General features: G+C 29.6%; 1 protein-coding gene across 5 annotated transcripts in view; it reads right to left on the bottom strand.

The window, feature by feature from the left end:
* Positions 1-536: 536 nt before the first annotated feature.
* The window catches only part of LOC106458383 (H(+)/Cl(-) exchange transporter 3-like), a 77,415-nt gene continuing 56,293 nt past the window's right edge, over positions 537-21,658 (bottom strand). For all 5 annotated transcript variants that reach the window (XM_022384568.1, XM_013917890.2, XM_022384570.1 and 2 more), the window contains 11 exons: positions 20,287-20,411; positions 19,040-19,181; positions 14,996-15,081; positions 14,274-14,395; positions 11,097-11,211; positions 10,360-10,455; positions 7,401-7,459; positions 6,498-6,605; positions 5,157-5,275; positions 1,878-1,972; positions 537-960 (listed from right to left, as the gene is read on the bottom strand). In XM_022384568.1, the coding sequence (XP_022240276.1) occupies positions 870-960; positions 1,878-1,972; positions 5,157-5,275; positions 6,498-6,605; positions 7,401-7,459; positions 10,360-10,455; positions 11,097-11,211; positions 14,274-14,395; positions 14,996-15,081; positions 19,040-19,181; positions 20,287-20,411 (1,158 nt within the window). In that variant the 3' untranslated portion in view covers positions 537-869. The remainder of the gene's footprint in view (positions 961-1,877; positions 1,973-5,156; positions 5,276-6,497; positions 6,606-7,400; positions 7,460-10,359; positions 10,456-11,096; positions 11,212-14,273; positions 14,396-14,995; positions 15,082-19,039; positions 19,182-20,286; positions 20,412-21,658) is intronic.

Raw genomic sequence — 21,658 nt, 5'->3', positions numbered from 1 at the left:
TTAATCAAATAGGTGATTGTACTAATCGTGACAACAATAAAATGGTAGTAGTTCTAACAGTGTAAACTGTAGGTGATTGTAATAATAGGTGATTGTAATAATCATGACAACAATAAAATGGTAGTAGTTCTAATAGTGTAAACTCAGGTGATTGTAATAATAGGTGATTGTACTAATCATGACAACAATAAAATGGTAGTAGTTCTAATAGTGTAAACTGCAGGTGATTGTAATAATAGGTGATTGTACTAATCATGACAACAATAAAATGGTAGTAGTTCTAATAGTGTAAACTGCAGGTGATTGTAATAATAGGTGATTGTAACAATCATGACAATAAAATGGTAGTAGTTCTAATAGTGTAAACTGCAGGTGATTGTAATAATCATGACAACAATAAAATGGTAGTAGTTCTAATAGTGTAAACTGCAACAGTTTCAAATTTATATATATATTATATATATGTAATTATTATAGAATTTATTATCCACACGTGAGGCTATAATAAAAGCAAAACTACATGGAAACAGAGAACATAAAGTGTGAAATAACTTTATTCAACCCATTTGCACATAACTTTAAATATTATGTCCATCTTAATGAGCAAGGTTCCAGCCATAACTCTCCACAAGTAACAACACAGTATTAAACAGACGAGGTACATTTAAAAAATTTATGAAACATCTACAGCAGATGTCACACCCAGTGGACAAGCTTTCTAGTTCACAAAGGAGGAGACTATTACCAACCACACTATATTGCAGGAAATGGATCAGTCACAGAATGCACATATACAAATCATCAACCATTATAGGATTAATGAGTAACATGCCTATTAAAACAATATATAAATAAATATGTATATATAATTAGTTAAATAACACAGATTCAGGATCTTCATTGCCTAACTGTTTGATGTGTCGCAGAACATCTTTTTTTGTAATAATTCCAAGTAGTCGCCTGAAAGATAGAAAATTACTGGATTAGTAAAATAACCATTATACAGTGTGTTTGGTGAGCTTCTACCTTTTCATAAATAGATGACACTAATAATTTTACAAAAATATTAAAACTTAGGTTGAGGAGAAATGAACCCTGGTAACAAGGAAAACATTTTAAGAATTTAAGATAATTGTTTTAAAATGTTGCAAGTACCACAATAGTATTATCAGGATTGGAAATATTAAGCTAGGGCAATTAGCCTTTAATGGTTAGAGAAACAGAATACATTGTAATTACAAAGAAGACAATCATTCCTGTATACATTTGTCAAAGTATATAAGGAACAGATGAGGCACGTCAATAAATTCAACTATCTGAGAAACTAGATAATATCAGATGTCAAAAGAAGCTTTCTGAAAATGAAAATATACTAACAAATAGTAGAATTTCTATGGGAACGTGGTTAATAGTTTTGGATAGTTATGCTATACCAATTCTCATGTATGCATTAGAATGTTAGACAATGTCAGAATGTCTTCCCAATGGCTTTCTCAGCTATTTTAATGGACTTGGCTCCATTTCTTTCTTTTGAACCAATATTTCAACGAGATAGGGTGCGTCTTTAGTCTGCTCCAAATTTAAAATTCTTTTAGACTAAAATACATCTTAGTTATTAAGCTTTATAAATTATAGTAGAATTCGATGGTATTAATGTAGTAATTTATAATTTTTTAGTTATTCAAATGTATGTATAAACCTAAAAAACATTTTTTCATATCCTCCATGTGCAAAATTTTTAAAGGCTTAGCAACCTACCTAAAGCAGCAACTGAGTACAAAGGTCGTAACTGGAAGAGATAATTGTTTGCTTTACTTCTTTATTTACTTTTCTAATAAATTCTATTACGTAAGAATACAGAACAAAAAGAAACTTACCCATTGTGAATGACTAATACTTGTCTTAATCCCAACTTACAGAACATGTCAATGACCGTTTCCACAGGAGTTTGGTCAGTGATGGTTATTGGAGCCTGTAAAATATGTCATGTTAACTAATCATTCTCTGACATTTCTAAGTTCTTATTGTTTAACTGTGAGTCACAAAACACTTAAGCATGAACCACTTTTTTCATAGTTCTAAAACTAGGTAGAAAAAAAAAATGCAGCAAACCAGATGCAAGTTTCAGTGCACTTTTCATATGTACTATACCTTTCACAAATATTCATCAAACCTCAGAAATTATACAGTAGCTAGGGTTACCTGAAAATGAGGTAGTGTTTTACTTCAACCTAACAAAATGTTCCATTGAAAATACAAGTTAGATTTAGCTTATTTCTAGGTTATTATATGTTGGGTAGTAACTAAAGTTAGTGTTAGACAAAAACCTAACAAAGCCTATATTAAACCTGTAAGCCAAATAAATACTGATTTCTGTAAAAAAAATATATTTCAAAAATTCCAATTAAAGATCCACAAACATTCTGTTTTAAAATAATATTAATGTTACAATTAAAACAAACACTAAATCTCATTTTATATTATCAGATCTGACTTTAATCTATTATTTTCCCTACTTTTTAATAAGCTATGACTTACAATAGAAATGGTAATAGTTTATTGTTAAAGATCATTCTTACTTGCTTTCACTTATTCAATTCCATAATTTGAAACTGACATAGAGATAGCCTGAAACTAACAGGGATGTCTAATCTGAAAATTAAGTTATTTATTATTATTACATCTACATGTAGTCTGCAAATGACACAGACAGATATAGGCTAAATGCAGTCAGATACAGAATCTGAAATCAATATATCATACACTCATAGAGTATAGATTTAGTCTGAAATTAATTTAGTTGAATATACTCTAAAAATGACATTTATCTATTTTAAAAAACGTGTCTACAATTTCAACCAACAGAATTAGTCATTTTGATGCTTCAATTGATTTTATGAATAATACTGTTAAGTACGTAGAGAGGATTGCTAAATAAATCACCTTGTTTCGTTTGTGATTAACCTGTTTATGCTGTACTTTGTATCTGGAACACAACTTCTCTCCATTTCAACCGCTATTATTACTATGTAATAGTATTAATTATCATAATCATGTAATATTTTTCTTTATTAAAATACGTTTTACTTTAGTTTTAGCTGTGTTCAGAAGTTACAATTCTGTTCAATTATTATTTATTCATTTTTACTTACCAGTGTTTCTTTGATAATAGGAGAAACAAAACTCTGCTGAAAACCTTGGTCATTATTACATACATGAGGTATAAGGCATTAAAATCATATCTTCATAGTTCAAACTAAATAGCAATATATATATGAAAAGGAAGGTTGATGAGTCATATATATATATATACAGAGGATGAGTACATTATATCAAGACCATTTTAGTCTCACCTCATTGTTACAGTCCATGTCCTATCATGCTCTATCTGATAGTTGTGCACCTTGACCAACCTATCAAGAATAGTTTCCACTGCAAAAGGCTATATCTATATTCAAAGCACATGACTTCTCCTTAGTGTTTTCCATAAGCCATCTAGTATATGAGGATGATGGTTTCCCAGCAACCTATTTCAACATTTAAATTGCACAGAAATCCATAGACACTGCATCCAACAACTTTAGTGGTATGTCTTTGTATAGAATAGCACAACTGTCCATTTCTTTCTCTAACTGTTCAATGGTTGAACAGATATGTCATTGAAGCAAATTTTATTGCCTTTTCAGGTGAAGATTCTTTTTAATTATGTTGCTTATTGTTACCTAGGGCATGTAGATGACTTTTGCCACTGATCTTTGTGTTAGTGGATTCCTACCTGTTATAAGGCACCATACTTTGCTTAACACATCTGGAGAATGACTTGTTGCAAGTCTCTTTCTGAATGGTCTTAGTGCCTCAAACTGATCTAATGCTGTTAAGTATAATGGATATCCCCATCTTGGAAATTCTAAATCTCCCATTTGAACACATCATTACTATCTTAATTTATGAATATTTGGCATCAGAAAGGACTAATAACATAGTCTTCCTTAAAGCAATAAATCACTGGTGGCATTACACTACCTATGAAATGTTAAAGTATAGTTCTTACACAATATGTTCCATTGCAACTTTTTATTGGCTGTAGCTGTCATGTGATTTGCTGATTTGCATATTCAAAATTGTTTTCATATAATGTACTCAACCTTCTGTAGTAGCAATTTAATTAATGTTAATATGTATTGTTACAAAACAAAATAAATCAGAGCATGTAAAACTGTACATAATACAATTTATATAGGACGAGGTACATACATTAGTAAAAAGCATGATGTGTTTCAATTGTGAATGTAAATTTTTAAATCAATTCAGCACAAAATAGACAACACAGTCACAATTATATACCATAATGTTAAAGTTATTTGTTGCTATATGAACACCTTATTATGAATTGGCATACAATAAATAAATTAGCTTACTACAGATTCTAAATGATTAATCATACAGACATGAAGAAAATAAATAATAGCTACTATATTGGTGTAATACAGAATAATTAGAAAACTAGTAGCTTGGTGTGCACCAATATTTTTATCTAGAATATTATGTGCACCATACATTGGTTAAAAAGTTAGGTGAAACTTATATCTATACAAAGTTTATTGTAAACAGTTAGCAAAATCTCTTAGGGATTTGTACCTATTTTTAGCTTATCCTAAAAAATTATTTATAACTTTTTTATCATAAGCAAACTATCTTAATATAGAAGAAAGAAATTTACACATTAAAAAAACACTACCACTAAATTTGCTGATAATTTTAGTTCAACTAAGTATAAAAACTGAAGCACCCAAAGAAAAGTATGACACCTAATGGAGAGAAAATTTCAGGTCGGAATCCACCAACTGTCCTTTCTATTGGAAGTGTTCAAGCAATATTTTAGCCATAAAATTTTCAAAAGTGGCACATCATCCCATAAAGTTACATAGTTTAATGAAGAAGTAAAAACTGCAAAAATCCATTCAAGAGTGTTTCCATGAAGCTGCTTGCACAATGAAAAAATGAAAAGACAGATAATTGCTTAATGAAATGAGTTCTTCAAGCTGACCTTATTATACTTATTTGTTAGGTTAGATGACTGAATCTGTTTCAGATTTAACACTGAAATACTATTCTCATTTGACATAACTTTAAAGTAGATTTACAGATACATTTACCATATCCAAGATTTTTCTAAGCTTAACAGCTGGAGGTCCTAACGAAGACTGAGATGAGTGAGCAGTGAACAGTATATGGCTCTCCCCTACTACTCCTTCTTGTGTCTTCTTGGCATTAGCTAATAAAGTATACAATGAAAAATCACAATCAAATGAACAGCTCAATAAATACTCACAAAACTTAAAATACTCGTACTCTGTCACATAATATATGATTAGATATGAAAATGTGCATCATACACATGCAAATGTATATATATGTATACATTAAAAAACAAACATAATCCAATTGAAAGGAGGTTTGAAATCAGTGAGCTATATATGGATGATGAAATAACACAGAGTTTAAAAACACCTTTAACAGGAATAATGATGCCGAGTGATGTCTGTTTTTTCTAAGTATATTAACTTGTAGCAGATTTTAGCAGAAATAAAAATGATTTTATGTTTAATATTAAGATACTTTTATTAATGAAAAACGTGAACAGCAATATGTTTTTTATAATTAATATTAATTTTATCAACTGTGAGTGAAAGTATTTTTTACATACAATCATGTTACTACAAAGGTTGAGTACGTTAAAGTAAAATGATTTTGGAGCCTTACTACGTCATTAAAGTTAGTACCCAATAATAATAGCCCTGCAACATAGTTTCCATTGTGAAGTTCTCTGCTGTTATGTCTAATGCACACTTCCCTTCCTTCAGTGCTTTCCATAAGCTATATAGTGTATGAAAAAGATGTTCCAACAATCTGATCACACACTGGTATGTCTTTGTATGGAACACCAATAATACCCATTTTGTTCTCCAGCTGCTTGAGGTATGAAATGATTGAACAGGTATATGTTTGGGAAGCAACTCATGCATATGTGACTTGTGTCACTGACTTCACCTCTTACAAGAAAGTGCATTTTGCTCACTGTGAGTGAGGTACAAATTGCTGCATATCTTTTTTTTGGATGGTCCTAATACTCCAAGTTGATCCATATTAATTTAATTTAGAATGCCATTAACAACAAAGAATTTCTGAGGCAGTGATATCCTAAGTCCCCATTCTGAATGCATGAATATTTTGCATTTGAAAAGTCTGTTACATACTCTTCCCAAAACTAATCACGTATTTGGTATCACCACACTATCTATGAATCACCAAACAATGTCAAAATATAACTTTTATATAATTTTATATAAGCTGTGGTTGCCACATGATTTGCTGATCTGCATATTCAAAATAATTTTAATATAATGTACTCAAACCTATATATATATTCATTGAAAACTTATATTTTAATAGATTCCAAAGTTAAACATAAATATTCGTTAAAAACCTTTACTTACCCAAAGCTAATGTTAGGTCCTTCCTTAATACAAAACCCACCAGATACTGAGATTCTTGAGAAACAATAACAGGAAACCCATTGTGATCAGTGGACTTCAGGATGTTTTCTGCAAGGATATAGAGCTAACATGAAGATATATTTCATAATTGGTACAAAGAAAATAATTAGTATTATGATATACTTCATATCTATTTGTCTGGATTAACCAAATAAAAAAAGACATGTTTACAAAGCTTGCCAAACACTAATTTTCATCTTTGAACTGAAGCAAATTAAGGCAAATAACAGATTCTAGTATATATTGAACAGTTATGCTTGACAAATTATGCACTGTTTAAACATTCATGTTTTATTTCGGTAAATCCAACAAAAACAATTTAGTTTTTTTTTGTTTCCACTAGTGATACCACAAAGCATTAGGTTGGTTATTATTATAAAGTATTAATACGGTAATGATTATTAACACTAAGTCATTATTTCCTTAAATCTGAGCTGGTGGAAAGCATATTTCTCATAGACCATGGTATAATAACAGTCAGTTTACAATTATTGACAGGGTTTCTTAATACAAAGCTTTGAGAATATTAATACATTTTTATATGCTGATTTAGTGTAAACATATTAAGGAAAAGTTTGTTCATATAAAATACTTCCGAGAAAAATTATTCATTGGTAACTTTACAAGTCTTACTTTTTTTCTTCTAATATACAAAAAAGAAAGCCCGACAATACCAATACTTGTTAAATCTTAAAAAAAAACGAAATAGAGTTTACACTAAAAATAGTGTGGGCAAAAATAATTAGAATAGTTATTCACTCAAGTCCATTTTCTAAAGAATCTTTATTCAAAATTAACCAAGACACCATTAATAAATGCTAAATTAAGTACTTCATTACTAACCAATATCATCAACAGTCATGGTCTCTTGTGTAATTACACATAATGGACTTTCGTTTCTCCTATTACAAAAAACAAAACAAAAAAACATTAGGATAGTAAATATAATTTTATGCTCTTTAAAAATATTCATAGCAATAAACTGGGACTATGAATCACACAGCAAATCGTTGGAAAGGCTTTTAATTATCATAATTTTTCAGCTTTAACTCTCTCAGGGACCAACCTCATAACCATTTTGTGCTTCTGAAAGTTTTCGTAATATAACTTTTAATAGAATAAGCATATCTTCATGAAATATCATTTTTTTATTAAGTTTAAGATTTTTTACGTAAGGCTTTTCTCATGCATTTTTTTTTAAATGTTGATTATCCAACATGCAAAATAATTTAAGATTAATAATACTGTTATGGATCAGAAAATTTCATATGTGAAACCTTATAACCTCCAGACAATTGTCAAACATATTTTTTAGAAAAAACTTTATATTTTATCTGTTACTTTCATTACTGTATCTGTATGGGTTTGGTCAATTTGACCTAACTCATAACCACCGTAAAAATTGGGATATAGATATAAATTACACTTTTTTCATTCTAGAATTACTACAAATTATAACACGAAGCTACAAATGTTTAGCCTGAATAGTTTAAATCTTATAACATTACACATATATATAACAATCTATTATTTTTATTTTATTGACCTTTCAGCAATGTTGGACTAACATTACAGCAGTTGAATGATGCAGCGCATGTACACTCATGTATCCAATAATATGGAACTGTCCTTTACAAAGTGAGCTGTCTTGGATGTGTTCTAGTGGACCAGTATTTTGTAAAATACAGTCACATTTTGCTTATAATACATTATATATGTATGTATGTTATTACTATTTACAAATATGTTCTTAAATTTCAGTTATTTTTCTTAAAACATAGAATAGTAAATAAAGAAGTATAGAAAAGAATGATCTTTTCTAGTTACAAACTTTGTACTCATTTGCTGCTTGCCATAATTTGCTAAGTCTAATCAAATTTCGCATGTGCAGAATGTAAAACAAATTTTTTTTTAGGTTTCATATATGCATTTATATATCAATACCACAAAATTCCACTATACTTTATCAGGCTTAGTAACTAAACTGTATTTGTGTCTAAAAGAATATGAATTTTTGAGCTCAATAATGTCTTACCTTACCACTTGGAATCTACCATAGAAAGAAAGGATTTCCCTTGTAAATACTTTGCAGATGCTCAGAAAACCACATTGGGGGTATTCTAAGCTTTCTATTGGTTATTCAAACATAGACAGAAGCCGGTTTACGTAAGCAAGTATTTCCAAAAATGGAAAGAGGTGGACTAGGCCACTGCGTATGATTCAATAAATTTAGCAATATCTTAGCAAACAGAAAAAATAGTAGGTTCTTATTTTATATTCTAGCTTCTCAGTGTTGGTAATTTGAGTTTCTAATTCATAAGAAACTATAGACTTTGTATTTGGACTTCACAAACATATAATTTGAACCAATGCTGCATTCAACATACCACGTGACACACAAAAATCAGTATTTAGGAAGTTTTTTAAATATTTACTTAGAAATTAAGTAATGAGTGATAGGAGAATTTGAATTGTAGTCTATAATTTGATACCAAACTTATTGACATACATTCATAAAATAGTAGCTCAATAAAATTTTGAACATAAGTCTACAAATGTGATGACATGGCCTTTGACCCGTGACCATAGGAAAACCCGTCTCGGTAGGGTTAATTTAAATTTATAAACTTTGTAGCCATATCTATGCATCATTTATTACAGTGGTGGTACATATGAAATATCAGTCAATCATAGTGAAGTATCTTTTAGGATGGAACTCATTTTGGTTCCATCAAATATTTTTTCTTTTTCTTTTAAACTGACACTATATTATCTGGATATTGTATTCAAATCCTAAGTTAGTTGTAGCAAATAATCTCTTAAGACTTAACAACATAATTCAAGATCTTTATTTCACTTCTTGTTGAACCTAAAAAAATATTTGCTTTGTGTATAAAAGCACTTATGTAAAACATATATTACATGTTTTGGTCTTTTCTTTTGTAAATTTTTAACTTTATAAAATAATGAAAGCAACAATTATAACACAATGTGACACTTTAAGAACAACTTATCTAAGATACTAAAAAATGCTAACTGTAATCATGCAAGCAAAATCTTTATTATAAAATATTCTCCTAATAATTGTTTATTTCTGTTATGATAGAAGCAGAATATATTCAGGTTTGGTCAATATGTTTCTGAAGTGTGAGTAAAGAATTTCTGGTTAAAAACTCTTTAGTGATACATCATAAAAAAAATTCATAACTGAAAAAAAAAGTGTGTAAGAATAGCTAGACATGACTTATGTTAAAAACTACTAACCTACATTTTAATTTCTAAACATAATGCAGTGTATCATTTGATTTTAGTAAAATGTTTCGAAGAAATATGGAACTAGTCAATTTTGATATCATATGATATGAATAACAAAAAAAACATAGATGTAAAAGGCTAAATTTGATATCAAATTATAAAACAATATTTAAATAGACTTAATATATTATTTTGTTGGTCCGACAGTTACAAGTAATATGTATTATATAACACCTAATTTTCTTGCTTATTATTACAATTGTGTTAAACTAATAGATTTATTTTTAAGCAGATCTGAGTATATTTATGTCATTTATTGATTTAGATATTTCAAAATACAATACAGAGAGTAAAAAATACGGGTAAAATATATTTAATTATTGTATTCCATAATTAATTTTACTAAAAAAGACACAGTGGGTAGCTGTGGGGTGCTAAATAAATGAAAGATGGTGTTACCATAGTACAACTGGCTTCAAAAACGTTTTTCTGATTAGAAAACTTCTAATACAGGAAGAAAATTTAAGTTCTGACATTTTTAATCTACCTGGGTGTCATTATGTCTGCAGCTAATGCTGTATATATATACTCCTCCTTGCTATCCATGTAGGGATAACCATTCAAATTAATGTGGGCATCATAACTGGACAGTGGTCAAGGATGTATGTAATCATCACAAAAATACTATTTTCAAACGGATCCAAGAGGTTCTTATAGACCATGAGTTTCATACTTTGCACAGTTCAAATATAAATGACCATTAGAAAGGCTTTATTCAATCAGAGACAATTATTTAAAAGTGATAAGCCATTTCCTTGCTTATTTCCATACTTCTGATGAAAGTCTAATTATCCCTTGAACTTTTACTCACTGATATCCAATAGAATAGCTCAGTCATTTAGATTTAAATTTTTTATGCTTAAGTTGATAATAAAATGTTAAATTTTCACATACAAAGAAGTTAACATACATAATGTTCAAAACTTAAACATTTTAATTTTTTTTTAATTGTCTGTTATAGCTTTTGTATTTTACAACCATGATTAAAATCATTTTTATTAAACATATACATAGATTATTCATAAAGCATGAAATTGTGAAAATTTAGAAAAAATAAAAACGTATAAGAAGTCCTTTTGACTAATGCTTACAAGAAATATGCAAACTAATCAAAAACTGTTATTTTTGCAAAATAGTAACCTACAACAACTACAGTTTACATATAACCAGTTATTACTTCTATCTTTGTATATGTACTTTAATAAAGACTGTTATGAAGGATACATTCCTCTTCTTCCAAAAGCATCTCCCACCCACTTGCTTGCCATGACAGCTGCCATAAGTGGCACAATATACTTCACACTTCCAGTCAACTCAAACATGATTACCACTAGCGATACTGGAAAGCAAATTAACATGAACTTGTTTTACACATAACACATTTTCAAAACATGTGACCAGAGGAAGCTGCTTACTTTTTCTGTTAAAATACTCTTCCAGATGTTTCAAAATTTTAAATAGATAACTCTTTTAAGGTAAAATATTAAAAATATGATCAAACACTACAATTTGTGTACATAAGAAACAAAGACAATTACAGAATTTAGTTACTTATAGAAAATTCCAAAATCATAATGGACTTTACCAATTTTTTTTCATTTCTATTTATTATATAATCAACTCAGTTTTAATTTTAAATTATAGAAGTCTCAGAGAATATTGGTGAAAGTAAAAGTATTACACATACAGATAATGGTGTACCATTCCTAGATTTATACCCAAATAGTTAGTCATTTAATAGTCTTTGTCATGTATTCAGCTACAAGAATACTTGTAAAAAAAAGTACATATTGCAAAGCTTTATGAAACTACACAGTCACAGACAGTAAAAGAAAAACCTTTTGGTGAAATTGAATAACTGTAAATTACGAAAATACAATACCTTTTTTGCAGTAAAATATATTTTAATGAAGTGCTTACTTCTTGTAGCATAACATATGCAAGAAAGCCATCCAACCAGATGCCTACATAAGACAAAGAAAGAAGTGGAACAGAAATGTGCACGGATAGTACCAATACAACCAAATGTTCCTGTTGGTGAATACTGATGCAAGATGATAGCATCAGTCTAATTTTTTGGAAGAAAATTAGAGTGTAAGGCAAGAACAAGAACTGCAAGCCACACAATCCATACTGAAATGGAACCACATATTTGATCTAAAGTCATCATCAATGAAGATAACATGCCAAAAAGTTCAGTAGAAGGTAGGGAACTTGTAAAAAAGAAGCATCAGACATGTAGAATGACACTGAGAAATAAGAGGTGAAACTGCAAACAAACTGTAAGATTCTTTTTGATAAATATACTACAAATATGTTAATCTCTTGGAGATTTCAAACTGGGATCCCAGCCATGTACTTGAAATAAAAAGAAGAGAAAAAAAATGGATCATCTGGTCACTATCTAGGTCTGGGTTTGAAAAGATACAATAGATAGAAGTAGTAAGGGAACAGATTAACATCTAACATGATGAAAAAGAATGCATAAACTCCTACTGAACATCTGCATATGTCAAATACTGATAAGAGCACAATTACTCACATATAAAATATTTGTTCAATAACCTAATAAACAAGCAATAAACAAATCAATACATCTACAATGAGGACATTCAGTCTGAATTAAATGATGTCTAGCAGCAAGAATAAAATACAGCTTATCTGTTAAGATCAACCCATCCATGCCAGGATAATAACTAGAAAGGAACCATCTTCCAAACAGTCTACTTTGGGTGGAGGAAAGGGCAACCTGGTTATACAAAAATTGCATTTTAATAGTTTTGGAAACATTAAAGGCATAGACACCTAATTAATGACAGCACAAAGCAAAAGGAAACTCTTCCATGAAAAATCTGTAAATTGATGAAATTTCTACAATATCACAGGTTAATATCTAAAACTCTAAGCTTACAAGATTTCAGAAGACACTGGACCTAAAAGAAGTTGGCACTGTACAAAGACTCATAGATCACAAAGTAAAAATTACAGAGAAAATCAGAGTGGAACTTATTGCAGCCCAATAAGCCAAAATTGCAAAATAGGAAAGCTTCTGATCTTCAAATAGGAAGCAGATACAATAAACATGCAAGACATTGATGGAGACAGCAAAATAATAGAGCATGATTGATATCAATACAGACCTACAACAGAAGGCAAAGTGACCATTTTGAAATGGGACAATCCTAACCTATAAGCTGAAAACCACATAACAACAAACTATGAATAAAAAGCTTATACATATCATAATAAGAAAATAAGATATGTACATTTGTACTTAAAAAAAAAAAAAGGCAGACGTTCATCCACACAAAGCTGGCACAAAACCACAGTTAAGCCAGTTTACCACCTGCAAAACTTTGGAGCCCATAAATAGAAACAATTAAAAACAGTTGCTAATAGTTGTAGTGGAAAGTTTGACAATATTAAAAAATGAAAAAAAAGGATTAAAACAGAAACCTTATTTATGTGAGTAACATTTGTAGTGCAAACTGGAGAGTTCCATTCATTGTTAAAAGAAGAAATAAAACACAACCTATTACTCCAGAATACATAATTGGTTTTATTTAAGCCAACGTATTGCCATTATGGCTTCATCAGTGTAAACAAGACACTTATTAACTGATTTAGGCTCATACAAAAGATTTCAAAATAATGCGAGTCTGTGCAGTAAGATGGACTTTCAAACGGACAAGATAATACTATCTAAAGCAGACATATGTCATTACACTTATTAAATATAAGCTTAAAAGAAACCTTATTTCTTATCATCCATATTATAAGCCTGTATTAGTATCTGAATTATAAATCTTATACTGCTTAAGTTAATTGATTTTCATTATCAATTACAGTTGGATTTGTCTTTTTCAATCTCTTTAATATCTAGACATAACTTTTCCAGAGTACAGAAGTTATGGTAAAACAATAAATTAAACCAGGAGTGGAAATATATTTAGTAGCTAATTTTTGATTCCCAAAATATTGATACAAGTTGGCTGATTTGACTTTCACTCTCTTCTCCAAAAATTATTGTGATTGATGTATTTATTCTCAACTTTTATTGTTTTTAGAACAAAAATGTGAATTTGGTTCTTGAGAGCTTTATCAGTACTGGTGAAGTATTATTTTGTTGATAGAAGTTAGGTGACATGGTTAATAAAAAACTTAATGTTTTAATTATACTTTTAATTTTCTTTTTAACCTAATAATTTCTTTACAGTATTTGGCAATATGTAAGTAAACATTACTATGTGAACTTTAACAGAATTAGAGATTTATTCTACATTTTAGTAAATAACTTATTTTTGTCTGAGATATGTTTATTAGCAAAATTGGATTAACACATTATTTTTGCTATATATAAAATGACCTTTATAATGTTGGAACATAACAGATAAGTTATACCTGTCATTCTTGTGACTCCTCCGAGACAAGCTGCAGCACCTACCATGGCATATAGGCCAGGAGACAAGCAATTCTCACCAGTGGAGCATGCTCCTTGAAATACCCAAAGATAAGGGTAATGGCTAAATGTAGAAATATACAGGGAGAATAACTTCTTTAAACTTTTATCAAAGACAAAGTCATATTGTTTTTAAAGATGTAAAAACTTTTGATAATTTGAGTTGAGATAAATAGTCAATTCAAGTATATATATAGAAAAAGAAACAAACATATACTTAAACAAAGATAACAAAAAATACCAAAGTCAAAAACAAGACTTAAAAATTTAAGTCTTAAAACTAAAAGTAACAGCAAGAACCTACATATGTCTGTATTTATTATCTAACATATGAAACAAAATTATTATTCTACTACCTGTATATATCAATACATTTTGAAAGAATACAGAACACATTTTTGACAGTGCACTATACTATAGTATTAGCTAAAAGAAGTAATATTTTTTTTTCCATTACCCTACTTTTTATTTCAAAACTCCTTCAGAGATGTACACAAGCTCATCTATTCTACCATATTCAATGCATTACACCAAAATTTAGATAAGTTTCTTCACTAAAGTCAAGAAATTCTCCAATTATAGTTTTTTTTCACCTTAAGGTCAAAAAAAGTGTTTCACTATGATTTCACACTTTCATAGACAAACTTTGTGAGGTTATACTTACTATGCTAGTTGTTCCATACCAATTCCTATCATTCGACCCATTATGGCACCCATGACCAAACTTGGAATAAACAAACCAGTAGGAACCTGTAGGTATTGATTAATTATGAAAACATGAGTTATGGAACCAAATACTAATAATAACTTCCATACTATAATAATAAGCAAAATAAGATTACAAACATTTGAAATTTTGTTCTTTACATGAATATTAAAATAAACATAACCTTTAGCTCCTCAGAAGTCTAGCCAGAGCCTAACTTTAGTAAGTACAATGCAACTAACTGAATTATATTTTACAGCTTTATGTGAAAGAAAAATATTATAAACATTACTGACTTAATTTTACAAATGTAATTTCTGTTGACCAATTCTTCAATCACCATGCAAGCCAAACAGCAGCAACAGTTACTATTTGTACAATATAAAATCAGACTCTCACAAGATTGTGCAAGATGTTATTTATGTTCAAAACACATTCCAGAAATAGCTGCTAAGCATCTATTGTTCAAATATCTTTCATAGTTGTCTTTGTCACTGATACACATAACTTTATCTAGTTACCACTGTGACACAAGGTCTATCTACATTAAATATTTTGTAAGGTTTTTAACTAAAAATTGTTACTCAGTAGATGGAAAAATAATTATACAATAAAACAAATACACAAATTAAGCACCATTATATAAAGCTATTCTGTTATCTATTATTTTATCAGAAACTGTGCATCTTGTGTGGAATGCTATTTGGATATTGGGCATCAATATAATAGCCTCAGCATTACAACATCTAAAAGCTACATGCTCCAATTTTTAGAAAAAGAATTATTGTCAGTTCTGACACTTTTTTTTTCCTCTAGAATTTCTTTAAACTAAAGGCATTATTTGGAATGTATTTAAAAACGTTAAAGGTTGTAGACTGGAATTACTATTGAATTTCATTCTGAACACCTTTTGCCCAGAAGACTGTCTCTCATTTATGCACAGTAATGTATGTAAAAAAGTTAAAATACAAATAAGCTCAGTAAAACCATAAAATAAAATAAATTAATATGATTACTATTAGGATAACATTAAGTTTTGATTAATCAATTTCCCAATTAAAAACTAAAATCAACCTGTAATATTAAGACTTTTTAGATTTTAAGATAATGCTATATTGAAAGTCTGCTGAAGTAATGCTAGAATGGGTCTTAAATGTGAACATTCAGTTTCAAATATTGAGGATAGAGAAACTAAGTTGTTCTCTGTTATCAAGAAAAGAGAATACAATGTAGTCTTTATAATTTTATATTCTAATATCCAAACCTACCCATAAGTTCTACTGTTTTAAGTCCAGGTATTAAGTAACAGAAAATAAACTGAAACTGGGTTAACCCTCAAATTACCAAATTGTTTATAAATTATCCACTACAGATGGGGTTCACATATTGTATCATATTGAATTATTATAGGCTTTTCCTGTTACAACACTAAGTATAAGTAATTGGCCAAAAAAAATGTGGTGCAATCATTCAAATTCTACGTAAAATAAGTAAAAAAAACAATAATAAAGCAATAATTATTGGAATTAATTGAAATACTGACAGTACATTTTTGTGTGACATGTTATTAGGGATCCTTTAACAAACAGCCATAGACCTACAAGAAATAGGATGCTTCAATAATTTAGAAAAAAAGATAAAAATCCATTTGTACACCAACAGTAATGCTAAGAGTTGAGATTTCATGTAATATGTACAAGATTAGTGTATTGTGTGATATTTAGTCAATGTTGTTTCACTTTTAATTACTCACTTACATTTTTAAGTATTAAATAATTTCAGTTAGGAAATATTTTACGTTGCATTAGCCTTCAGCTGTTATAACTAAGAGCTAATCTTATATAGTAGAGCAGAGATATAACACAGTATGAAGCAACAATATTAGCCTTGAGCTGTTATAACTAAGAGCTAATCTTATATAGTGGAGCAGAGATGTAACACACTATGAAGCAACTGTAATAAAAGTGTGAAATTTGTTAGCATGTTCAATATTTGTAAAGAAGGAGCCAAAGTGAAATAATTCTATTATGGTGATCATCTTCTATTTTAAAATGGCCACCATTAGTAATCAATACACCTATTATATATAATTCTAGCCACAAATAAAGTTGATTTCAATGGCAATATCCCCATATTTGGGACCAAGAAAGCTTGATTAGAACACTTTTAATGGATTGGTTATCTTATACTTCAAATGACCATCACTAGTTACCAGTAATGACCATATCCAACTTAACTACATACATTCTTTACCCAAGCTCATAAAATACATGTTTGTTTCCTTTCAGCTGGTGAGGGAGATGCTTGATGATGCTCTACAAACATGAGAAACCTTAATAAATCCATATTTGCAATACTGGTGGTGGTTCTTAAGCTTATAATGGTGGTGATTTTAGAACACAGAGGCTAAAAACACCTGATAATCTAAAGCATGTCAAGTAAGAATTATAGTCAGTACAATGAAATTAGCCTATCCCAACACAACAGTCTCAATCATGCCCTACAACTTGAAGAAATGTAATAAAATACCCCATGTGAATGACCAGTCCTCCAGTAAATCAGCTAGTGAAACTGAATTTTGTTCTGCGACAAGACTGATACATTCAACTACCTTCACAAAGTTCATACTTTTTGCATGGACAAGTTCACTAACCAGTTAAAAGATATTGATTTACTCACTGAGCTTAGTTCTGCAGATCTTATAGCCATTATTATATTATCACACATGTGGTGAAAGGAATGTTGATGTGTATAAGAAGTACCCATTCACTAGCACAGGAAGAGAGCTTCGGGATGGGAAAGTAATGCCAAAAATGAATGATAGCCAGGTCTCTACTACCCAAAGCCAAGCACTGTAAATGCATCAAGGATAATTTGAAGTGTAGTTAACTTATAACACTGTGCCATTTCACAAGTGTTTGATAAATTGATCTGAATCTAGTTTGATATTGCACACTTTATCACAAATATTGGTTGTTGTCAAATGTTATTATTGTGAACCATAATTTCACATTGATCTCACTGATGGCATTTAAGGACTTCATGTCCTTCAAATTGTAGATCTAATAATCATCAAAATTGAGTTTCTATTGACCTACAAGTCAGCTAATGTCGAAATCACCTCATCTTGAAATACAAAATGGCCGATACATTAAAAGTTCTCTAATAATCATCCTTATCCAAAGAAAGTTGGTTACAACTTCATAAACCAAACTTTTCTGCCTTAGAAGTACAAGTTTTAGGTATATTAGTTGTTGATTTTGGTCATTTTGAAATTCAATATGGCAACTGTGATATGGTTATTTCAGCTTTGCACCCATCCTGAAAATGTTCATTATATATTTATCTGATGTCCATCCAACTTTCATACATTTACCATAAAGTGCACAATCCCTTCACAAGTTAGCCCTACTACTAGTGTCTGGGATGAGAAATTTCATCAAACTATAAAACAATTTTTAAGAATAACTTTCACTGGCATATAGAAAATGGGTAAAATCTATGTTGGGTAGGGATAATAGTAAAACCTCTGTTTTTATAAAGTACAATGACACTAATAAAGCTTCTTTTTAATAACCATATATTCAACACAGTTAAATCTTGATAGTTAACAGGTGCTAATTGTTCATCATTATCTTCTCAGTAGTTATTCAGGATTCAAGACCCAAGATGCTCGTAACTCGAATAATTCCTCTTTGTCCCACTCCTTATGTGGAAAATATACATACAGTGTTTTTTGAAAAGTTTGTTTGTTTGTTGCTAAACACAAAGCTACACAATAGGCTATCTGTGCTGTGCCCACCATGGGTATTATTAGTATAAGCCTTCAGATTTAACACTGAGCCACAGGGGAGGGGAGGAGGGGGCATTATGGAGAGAAAAAAAGAAACAAATTGGTCAAAGAATTCAATGCTGGAGAGAGGGTAGGAATTGTTAACTATTAAAAAGCAGGAGTCCATTTTATATTAACAATTAAAAACATTATTTGCAAACAGTATATACCTTGATCCCAAATGTGAAAATTGTGATACACAATTTGAAGATTAAGGCTAATGTTAATAATCCAAGAGACCTGTGCACACCAGCTCCAGCCTCAGCTATCTCTATCCTGCTGTTTACATTTGTAAAGTTCCTGTTGTAATCACTGTAAAAGAATTATAAAACAATGTAATTTGCTTGTTTAAAGCATTCAGGACACACACAGACTTAAATTTTACAATACAAAACTGAGTTATAATTATACAAGAAATCAGTCAGAACAAAAATTAATATAAAAGCTAAGATCAATTAAATTTTAATCAGCCTCCCCATCAATTTTTTTTGAAAATGAAAAACAATAACATGAATTTTGTTTACGAATAACAGATGTTAGTTATTCAGTTTGATAAAATAAATAATTTTAACATATATTTGTCCTCTCCAGTGCTTAATCTATGCTAGATCTTAGATAAACAGCCATTTTTCTTCACAATTTAAATGTGGTTACACTATAATTCTTTCTAAGCCTGCTTTGGTCACAGTTGGAATTGATATTGACCGACCTAGTTACTACATTACTTCTTTCTAGCTAAATCTAAAACAGTAGCTTCAATAGCATTTAACTTATTTTCCAAAATCCAAATTTCTTCCCCACCTGTCAATAGGAATATGGTACTTTTATTTCCTCCTTACTTAAGAACTGGTCAATTTTATAAATTTTGACCTTCACAAGATTTTACTCCCAAAAATAAAATGCACCAATTTGAATATTTATATATTTTCATTTCAAACTATTTACAGTGCCATTGCATAAAAAGTTCTGAAGACAGGCTAAGATAAATAACATTTTCCTTAACTGATCAATACCGACAAACCAATTAAACTTCACTCTTCTTATCTGTCTAAATTAAGTGCGTACTCTTAATATTTCTTTTTAATAGCACTAATGACTAAATGACTAACTTTTTTATACTCCTCCAAGAAATGTATCAAAAACACAAACATTATTATAATGTTGGGTCAAAAATGGCCTTTTTTATGATAGAAAGACTACTTTATTGTCCTTCTTTCTGCTGCTTTTTGTTTGAAAAAATATTAAGCAATTATTTTACTAAAATCAATGCACAACGGAAATCAGCATGCATGAAAACCATGTACTGCTGGAAATAAAATACAAAAAAATGTGAATACTCCTGTTAATTTGGTTGCATAAGTGTTTATATTAAAAATGCTACTTGCAGCTGGCAAAACATTTTTTGTCTAAAACTTACCACAAAGGGGATATGTCAGCCACACCACACTGACTAAATAATAACTTAATGAGGTCACTACTGTTCATGCGAGTATAAATATTTGGAAAACTGATAATAGCTGTAATCAAGGAGATAACCAGTACCTATAAGCAAAACAAAACAGTTTATTATTTAGGTGAAATAAATCAGCAAAAACTTCAATAGTAAACACTTTATAATTCAAAATATTAAAATACAAAGTCCTCATTAATGAAACAATTGTAAGCAAATAATTACAGATATAATAAATGTTCAGAAACCTTCTTTTTTTTTAACACTTCCAAGTTATTACTAAGTTTTAAAATTCTGTCTGATCTCTCCTCTAAAACTCACTGAAAAAAACAACAACAATTATAATCGAAATGTTCAGAGTTAGCATTTTGGTTTGTTTTATAATTTATTAACATTTCTTTTAGATCAAGTAATAAACAAAATTCAAACAGCTATCTGATTTTTTTTTTACTACCCTCCAATTGATATTTTTTATTTGGGGAATAGATATTTCAAATTTCCCACCTACATAAATAAATCGTCTGAACAAATGATACAAATCTGCAAATTTGTGGTCTATGTACTTTTGTTGCTTATTTCTAGTTTACACTGTTTTAAATCAGTGAAGTTTTGAAGTTAATGCAATCAAACCCTGTAAACATCAAATGTTTGTGTGCAAGACTGCAGAAAGTTCTATGTATGCATAATGTCCCTGTTTTGTAAATTTTCTAAGCAATTAAAGGAAATAACCTGTTAAGTAAAACTCCAGGTTAACGTAGTCTCATCGGGTACAACAACTGTTGTATCTGATAAAGATAGGTTAACCTGTTGAAATGTTGTAAAAATAAATATTCCATCCAGCGTAACTATCAATAAACAAGTTATAAATTTTTTAACATTTGATTATTATGTCAGAAACGTTTCTTGACAGCATGCCTTCAAAACTCTATTATGATTTTGTATTTTTATGCTTTTTTAAATCTAATTAAGTTTATTGATTATTCTGCCTATTTTCTATTTTGTTGAAGTAATTATTACTGTGTCAGTTACTTTTTGCTTTGCAAACATTCTCACTTCAGATTTGAAACTATAATGTCACATGTTGGACTTTGCTTTCACATGAGCTTACAGATTAAAAATAGTTGTGTTGATCCTCAAAGTAAAGTTTACATGTTAAAATCAGTTAACTTCTCCAATTACATGTACAGTAGAGTAGCTTCTAATCCCAGCCATGCTTGACCCAAAATCTCTGCCTCAATTTTCATTAGATATCAGAAGTTACCAATTAACAAATCCCAGAGATCGCAAAAAAACCTAATGATATGTGTATGTTGAGTCATAACTATTACAATATAACAAA

This window comes from Limulus polyphemus, unplaced genomic scaffold (genome assembly GCF_000517525.1).
Source record: "Limulus polyphemus unplaced genomic scaffold, Limulus_polyphemus-2.1.2 Scaffold454, whole genome shotgun sequence".
NCBI classification, from domain to species: domain Eukaryota; kingdom Metazoa; phylum Arthropoda; class Merostomata; order Xiphosura; family Limulidae; genus Limulus; species Limulus polyphemus.
Note: the sequence above shows the minus strand (reverse complement) of the source record. Positions and strands in the feature narration are given on the sequence as shown.